General features: G+C 42.8%; 1 protein-coding gene across 1 annotated transcript; it reads right to left on the reverse strand.

The window, feature by feature from the left end:
* Positions 1–1,374: 1,374 nt before the first annotated feature.
* Positions 1,375–8,080, reverse strand: GIMAP4 (GTPase, IMAP family member 4). The gene is made up of 3 exons (XM_017874486.1): positions 7,918–8,080; positions 5,372–5,443; positions 1,375–3,231 (listed from the first exon to the last, which is right to left on the reverse strand). Exons 2-3 carry the CDS (start codon positions 5,427–5,429, stop codon positions 2,300–2,302), a joined length of 990 nt encoding a protein of 329 aa, XP_017729975.1. The 5' UTR covers positions 5,430–5,443; positions 7,918–8,080; the 3' UTR covers positions 1,375–2,299.
* Positions 8,081–8,480: the final 400 nt, after the last annotated feature.

Here is an 8,480-nt window from a genome sequence, read left to right on the forward strand (position 1 = left end):
GGGAAACACTGGAGGCATTGCCAAGAATAAGGCAAGTATGTTTGTTATCTCCACTACTGCTCAACATTATAATGGAGTTATTGGCCAATGCAATCAAACAAAAGAAATCAATCAGGTGCACAAGAATAAGTAAAGAAAGGCAAAATATGGAACATCCATATGATAAAATATTACTCAGAAAAAAAGGAACAGGCAACTCAGATGATTCTCGAAAGCATTATGCTGCGATGAATGAACCCAATCTCAAAAGGGACTTCTTTTTCTTATCTCTAGATTCTCAGTGTCTGCTCTAGAACCAACCATGAGATATAAGGAGTCAATGAGTGTTAATGAGTGCATGAGTAGGTACGAACTCTCAAAACTCTTGAGAGAAGGAAACATGTCTCACTCTCCTCTTGTATTAATCACAATGCATAGTATTTGCCAAGGACCTCTGTCTGCCTTCTCTCCTGGGAGGCAAACAGGCAACACTCTTCTTACAGTTTTTCACTGGGGCTTCTCATCTGCTCGCTGCTTTTAAGTCAAAACCTTTTCTTTGCCTCATCTGCAGCATTAACCTGAATGCAAGGGTAAGGATAATTGAGTGTGTATTACACTGAAAATAACCACTGCAGTTAAAGATTTTTTCCTATTAAACCTGAATGTACTTTCTCTTGGGAGGTATGTGTGACTTTTTGTTCAAATATTTGCTTACAGACGGTTGTAATACAATAAGTGAGACAGAAGCTGTCTTACTCTGAGTGATTATTTCTAAAGGAATCACACATTTCATTGTGTAGTGCTTCTCTTATCTTTGAGCCTTTGCTAACTTTTGTTAAATGTACAGTCTAAACTTATTTGTGCTTTGGGGAAATAAGGAAGAACTGTATATCCTATTTTGGACAAAATGATTTAGGGCATGGAGAAGCCAATTTCAAGATGGAGGAACATGGAAAGTTGGCATAAGTCACATGTGACCTCTAGGACATACTGGTAGAACATGAAAACATGCTTTTGGAATTTCTAGAAATTATTAGGTGAGGAGAGCCCAGTAGAAAAGTAGAAAAGGAATAGGAACTTCAACTATTGCTACCTCTATATTAAAGGGAATTTTTGCACCGACAAAACTACACAGGACTCAGAAACCTTGGTTACACACAATTTCCATCAGCACACAATGAAAATCCAAGGAAGTTGTAGTCTTTGGCTGATAAATGGGTTGAGATTGTGGCTCAAATCTTCTAGGGAAAGGGGGAAGGGGAGATGTCATGAGGGTAGACAAAGTCTAGCTCCAAAATCATCTTGAACTTTTACCATAAAGCAAAATTCATCCCTGTATTATTAGAAGTAGCAGCAGTATTTTCCAAGACAAAACAGGTTCCAATTCTGCACAAATATGAGATAATTGAAAAGTTTTATTATAAACACAATAAGCAAAAAATTCAATGCAGTGGGGGCAGAAGTGTGTGGATAACCTGCCAAACAATTAGTATTCAAAGTGTTGAGTGAGGGAGATGAGGTTCAACTATCTTTCTCAAGAAAAGGAGAGAACCGGGTATTCATCAAATTGGTTAAATTGAGGTTGGTCAAAGAGTTTCTACAGAGACACCTGAATATACTAAACATTGCTGTATTACCTGTTGAATTGCTGTCTTTCACTCTTTCAGCATTGGGGATCATTATTTAGTTGAATTTGTAGAGATCGATTTTCCAGACACGTCTCTGTTCTTTAACAAGCAAATGATAGGAAACAATTTGACTCCTTATATGACAACGGAATTAAATAAATTGACACTCATCTAGAAATAATTCTACAATCATCTCCATCTCTAAGATTACCTACTGCAAACAAATAATTGATCTTTCTTTCTAACAAACCACATGGGTAACATGATCACTGTGACTGAACGCAAGAGTGAGTGAGTGGAAGCTACAAAGGGAGATTATCTGCTAATATAGAAAGAATCTAGAAGAAAATATTTTATTAGATTTATTTATATTATTTATTAGATTATTTATTATATTTACATGATATAGCTTGGAGCCATCTTCTTTGGTCTCTTGCATACATTTTCTCTGTGTGACTAAGGAAGAATTCACAAGGCAGTAAGCACCAATACTTTCTGCTTTGGAGTTTCACAAACTGAAAATTTGTCCCTCTCTTGTTAAGTCAATCAAATATCTACTAATGGCCAATGGTGGTCCTTAGTTATGAGTGCCTGAGAGACAGAAACCAGAGCACTCTGACTATGCTAAATGAGTAAGTATGGGGCAAGGTTGCCAGAGAATATACAGAAAATACAACAGATTTTCATTAAGTTTAGTCTTCCGCGAACAGCCGTAAGAAAATAGAGGAAGCAATCTCTAATGCTTTCATGATAAATTCAAGTATCCTATCCTGACTCTCCACTTCCATTCTTGCCCCTTTCTGCCTTACAGCACAGAGAGCCTCCTGTTCTGCTAGTTTTTGCTCCATTTGCGCCTTTCTCTTTTCTTGCTCCAGTTTATCTTCCAGCTTTCTGATTTTCTCCTCATACTCCTCTCTTATCCGTGCCTTCCCTCTCTCCAGCTCCACTCTGTAGAGTTCTTGTATTGCTTGTGTTTGCTTCTGGATCTCCTCCTCGGCCCTTTGGTACATCCTATTAGTGTAGCAGCCTCCCTTGTTCTCCCTCACCACGCGCTGGATCAGAGCCAGCAACTGTGCCCTCTGGGCCTCCTGCTCAGCACCTGTTGCCCTGTTGTTGAATGCACAGTAGCGGTCACCAAAAACATCCATCAACTCTTGAATGTCTCTTGGAGCTTCCCCTAAGTAGTCATGCAAATTGGTGCCATCTAAGTCATCTTTCCGGGTGAATACGAGAATCATGAATCTTCTAGCCCTCTCTCCAAACATTTTCAGGATCTTCTCCGTGGCCTTGTGCTCTTCCTTAGTGTAACGGCCCAATGGGACCACCAGAAGCAGAGCGTGAGGCCCTGGGGAGGTCAGGAGAATGCAGCGAGCAATCTCCCTGGATGTGTCCGCATTGTGCACCTCGGTGTCGAAAATGCCTGGTGTGTCAACCACGACAAGTTCTGTTTCCTTCCATGAGCTGCTGCGTTTCTCACACTTCTTGGTAATGGATTTTGCTGCAATGCCAGAATGAAACACTTTCTGGTCAAGGATGCTGTTTCCTGTTGCACTTTTTCCTGCTCCAGTTTTACCCACTAACACAATTCTCAACTGGGAATCTCTGGGCTCTTGCCTTCCAGGCCCTGGGAGATCAAGGAAAAAAAAAAGCCATGCTGTTAGAATCTACCTCTAATAGATTCCCCTGCAGAGTCCTCACCCCCAGTGCCCTTCTCTGTTACTGGCTGTGGGGGCTTCTTCTGATGTTACTGCTGCACTCAGAGAGTCCTGTGGGCCTGATGCTCATCTTGCAGTACTTGGGCAACTGGCCCTTCCCTTAATCTCTTATCTTCAATCTTGCTTTTCAGGATTCCCTTGAGCTTCTTGGTCTGATCTTTTGTAGCTATGTAGCCCACAGAGGAAGAAATAAAATGGTTTCAGAAGAGAACTATGAGCTGCCAATAATAGCTGTTTTGTTTCTTTACTTTTTCTTTTTTTTCTTTTTGAGACAGAGTTTCACTCTTGTTGCCTAGGCTGGAGTGCAGTGGCATGATCTTAGCTCACTGCAACCTCTGCCTCCTGGGTTCAAGTGATTCTCCTGCCTCAGCCTCCCAAGTAGCTGGGATTACAGGCACCTGCCACCACACCCAGATAATTTTTGTATTTTTAGTAGAGATGGGGTTTCGCCATGTTGCTCAGGCTGGTCTCAAACTGCTGACCTCAGGTGATCCACCCGCCTCAGCCTCCCAAAGTGCTGGGATTACAGGCGTGAGCCACTGTGCCTGGCCAGCTATTTGTTTCTATTGAGGTAGTGCAGGGAGTAACCCAAGATTTGACTTTAGGGTATCTGTAGTGGAGATTTATTTTCCCAATTTATATTCAAAATGAAGCATTTCCTCTTCCCCTTAAGAAGCCAGGGAAGTGGGTTATACAACCCATCATTATTCTTAAAACACAGTTTCCCACATTTGATAACCAGAATCCCAGGATGAAAGAAGCATATTTCCGAAAGTGATACGACTGAGAACATGGGATACAGGAAGGCTAAGATTATCTAAGGAAAGATGTGGGCTGGTGTTCACATTTTTATTTAGTTAGCATCACAGTGGAAGGCTTTGTCCTAAGGATATCCTGAGAGCATTGGTTGGCCATAGGGAAGGAAGTAGGAGAATCATGGGAGGCAAAATGACAAAGCACCAAAGGCCAGCTCCAACACTGCAACAGTTAGTCAGTGTTGACAGCATATGGGTGACAATCCATGGAGGAGATTGTAAATGTAGCCACAATCTATTCCCATCCCTGGATGCATGCCTCTGGGGTGCAGATTTGCAGTTCCTCCCATCAAGATGCTATCTATCTCTTCAACTGTTGAATCTGGGCGGGCCTTACGACTTGCTCTGGACAGTAGGACAGTAGAAAGCCTGGTGCAAGCAGAGACTTCAAAAGTGCTTATGCACTGTGGCTTGCCTTTTCTTTTTGCTCTTCCTGCAACTGCCTTATAAGGAAGCCTGGACTAGCCTTCTTGATGATGACAACAAAGCCAAGTTATCCCTATTATCCTTGCTGTCTGAGAGCCTGCTAACTACCAGACATGTCCACAAGGCTATCCAAGACCATTCAGGCACTAGCTCACCCCAGATGCATGAGCAAGAGCCAAGCTGGCGCAGACCCAAGAATGGCACAGTGAACCCACAGAATTAAGAACCAACTAAATGGCTGATGTTTTAAGCTATGAAACTTTGGGATAGTTTATTAAACCAGCAAAATTTCAACTGATATAGTCAATTTCTATGGATAAGGAAGAAAATGGAGGGTCATGTGATACACCGAATGAGCCAGCCAGTTTAATTTGTTGGTGATAGTGAGACCACCAAGAGCTGGGAAATTAGGGACCAGGGTGAGGGATCAATTACTCCCACATTCCTCATTTCCAATCCTCCTCCAGGCTGAAGAAAGGGGCGTAAAACAATCAGAGAGGCTACAACCAGCTATTCTGATATGTCCATGATGTAGGAAGCAAGAGGTAAGAAACTGTACCAAGCCCTGGGTCAATCAGAGGATATTTAATCTCTCTTCTGCTTAGCTGCTACAGCCACACCATGGGCAGAAAGTGCAGAGGGTCAAGAGAGATGAAAGAGCAGGTCAAATGAAGAGAAAATGAGAAAGGAGGTCGGAAATATTTTTCTCCTGCTCAAATGGGGACTGGGTGGCAAGGCAGGAGAAACCCCACCCCTATTCCCCCCCACATCCCTCACCCCCGCTGGGGAGCACTGAATGCCCTCTCACCATAACTGGCCCCTGGTGTGCTGGGGTTGAAGCTCACACTGCCGAATTGGGCTGCCATTGTCGCTTGAACTCCTGTAAATCGAGAAACATAACCAGGTCATTTTAGGGAAATGGAAGCAACTAGAATCCCTGACTGCCTGCAGTCAACAAGTTTCTTTTTGCCATGAGCTTGCCACATTGATTTCTCCTGCTCCATTTCCCAGAAGTCTCCTCAACCCTCCCTTTTTAAGTTTCATTTTCAGATTGTTCCTTTTTCTTTACACAAACATAAATGCTTCCAGTGCTTCCTCAGCACTGGTTCTGGCCCCTTCCCCCCTCTATCTAGAGATTCATGGCTTGGATGCCTTTATATGAGGTCTGTAGCCTACAACCTCCTCAGAGTTCCAAACTTTTATATCTCACTCAGCTTATAAAAGTTTCAAATTTTGCATTTCACTCCATTTGGCTATTTCATGGGCATCTCAAACAGAACCTGGCCCAAATTAAGCCCTGACCTCCACATCCTGTCTGCCTCCCTGGCTCTCCCCTCAGCAGATGGTACCACCATCTAGCCCCATGGCTCCTGCAGAACCTTGGGGTCATCCACAACTCTTTTATCCTCTCTCTCTCATTAGCCCATCACCAAATTCTATTGATTTTACTTCCAAAAAACTCGAAATCTCCCATTTCTCTCCATCTTTGTGCTAATACAACCCACTGTCAATTGTATGCAACTTAACAGGCTTTTAATTGATTATCTTCCCGTAAATCCTTTTTCTACTCTACAACCAGATGTTATTTTAAAACTAAAATTTGACATTTTTTCTTGTTTAAATTTCCTAGTGGCTTCCTATTGGTTTCAAAAATAACTTAAGTCCTCAAAAATAACTTAAGCCCTGTGTAATCAGCTGTCTCCTCTCTCCTATGTGTGAGCCACACTACCCTCAACGTCCTGGAAATCTTCTAGGTTCCTTCCACCTTCAAGGCCTTTGCACTATCATTCTCTCTCTCTGGAGCACTCACCCTCCAACCTAGTGCTCAGCTTGTTCCTGCTTAACCCGCAGGCCTTGGCTCTCTAGAGAGTCTTCCCCAAGACTCTCCAATACCCAAGGGTATTACCACTGTCTACCAGCAATACCCTCTGGTATGATCCACGGCACCCCAGGGGGTTCTCACAGAATATGTATTATTTTAGGAAGTTAATTGTTTGATTTTTTTTTACTGTCTTCTCTTATACTATAAGCTTTGTGATGGGAAGACCACACATGTGTTGTATTTCTCATTATTCCCTGGGGACAAGCACAATAATGGGCAAAGAATGGTTCTCAATCATTATTTGTTAAATAAATAAATGGATAATCTCCCTGCTTCTTGCCTCTGATTGATCACTATGTCCAGCCCACATCTGATCTGTGAAAATGACAATCCTTTCCTTTATTAATTAATATGTAGTGTTATAGAAACATGGCATTAATTTTAAATGTTTCATTTCATTGCTACCTACAAACATTTTGCAATGGAGAAAGATATTTGAAGAACTCTTATTGGAGCAGATTTTGACCTAAACAGGCAGAAAATGGTAGTTGTTAAAGACAGAGTCACCTCATGGGAAGTCAACAAATATGAAACACAGTGAAAAGCCAGACATTTCTTTTGAGAGAATGACTATTTCTTTATCCTTCAAGAACGGGGTATAGGAAAGAGCTTCTTGTAAACAAAGAATCAAAGAATTTTTAAAAATCGACTATGGTGGCTGGTTTTAGGAGAGAGGATAGGACACCAGCAACAAGCAAACAATACTGTGACTTTCTGGGTTTTTGTGACATTCTCTGGGTGTTTCTTCAAATCATCCTTCTAGTACGTGGGCTCTTTAATGTGCTCTGCTGTTCCTAACTCAGAGGCAAAGCCAGGAGACTGTGCTTCTGTAGATGCTGACCTCAGGTGGCTGAGTTCTCTCTCTGCCTAAGGAACAAGCACCCATCAGAACCCAGCTTCTCCTGAACTGCAGAGAGTCACACCAGGTGGCATCTCCCTCCTCCTATCGCTAAAGGGGAGCTCAACGCCCAGTAAACCCAGGACTGTCCCTGAGGAGGCAGTTTCCCTAACGGGCATCTCCGAGCAGACAGTTAAGCCTGTAACAAGACTTCAGACTATAGAGCCTCCAATCCTGACCTGGGTGCAGTCTTTGTGGGGCCACATATGGAGCTGTGCCCCTTACACATCCCAATGTTTTTCTTCCCACCAGCTCCCCCAGAGCTAATTCTGTTCGCTCACCCAACTTTATCCCTGGAAGAATCAAAGTTTCTATATACATTCCACAACCAGTGAAAGGAAACATTTATTTGTAAAACAAGTACCCTCCAAGCAGCAACCCCTGAAAGAGGCATTAATTTGTAGGGCTCAGCCTTCAAAACAGATTACAACCTAAAATTAGCAAAGACAGGAAACAGGAACCAATGAGAACATAGTCCGAAACGTGTTTACCAGACGATTTAAGATACAGGTCCCTCCTCACCAAAATCGCACATTTGTCCCGACCCCCACCACACACACCCCTGTTCCCTTACCTGGAAAATCAGGGTCCTGCACCCCTCTCTGATTTTGCACACAATACTAAGCCCCAGGATGTTGAGAAAGAGGAAAAGAGAGGAAGTGAGGGGAGGAGCTGTCCAGATTTACTTGTGCAAGGGACCTGCCCACCTGATCATCCAGCAGCACTAATAGAACTTTCTGCAGGGAGGGGGTTGTTCTGTGCTGTCCATGGTGGTGACCCTTAGCCACATGTGACTACTGAGCACTTGAAATGTGATGAGTGTGATTGCGGTTCTGAATTTTAAATTTTATTTTGTTTCAATTTATTTAAAGTTAAACAGCTACTCCTTTGTCAGAATTCTAAAAGGCGAAGTCAGGCAGAACAACTTGAACCAGGCATTTTCCCCAGAAGGAAAGAAGGAATATTCAGTTTGGTATGCCTGGTGGCTACCATACTGAACCTTGCAAAGGCTCTGAAGTGAGACAAAAAACATGAATCATGCTGTGACATTCTGGAAGAAACTGCTGGGCCAAAACCAGAGAGTCACCAGTTATTCTGAAAGACCCCTGAGCCCCTGAACCCCTGCTCAGCACAACA

This window comes from Rhinopithecus bieti, unplaced genomic scaffold, assembly GCF_001698545.2.
Source record: "Rhinopithecus bieti isolate Rb0 unplaced genomic scaffold, ASM169854v2 scaffold_8350, whole genome shotgun sequence".
Taxonomy (NCBI): Eukaryota; Metazoa; Chordata; class Mammalia; order Primates; family Cercopithecidae; genus Rhinopithecus; species Rhinopithecus bieti.

Excerpts from the sequence above, each read along its gene's own strand:
- GIMAP4 (XM_017874486.1), bottom strand. The coding sequence starts at position 5,429 with ATGGCAGCCCAATTCGGCAGTGTGAGCTTCAACCCCAGCACACCAGGG. Across the intron at positions 3,232-5,371 it reads CACACCAGGGGCCAGTTATG|GGCCTGGAAGGCAAGAGCCC; the intron begins GTGAGAGGGCAT and ends TTGATCTCCCAG.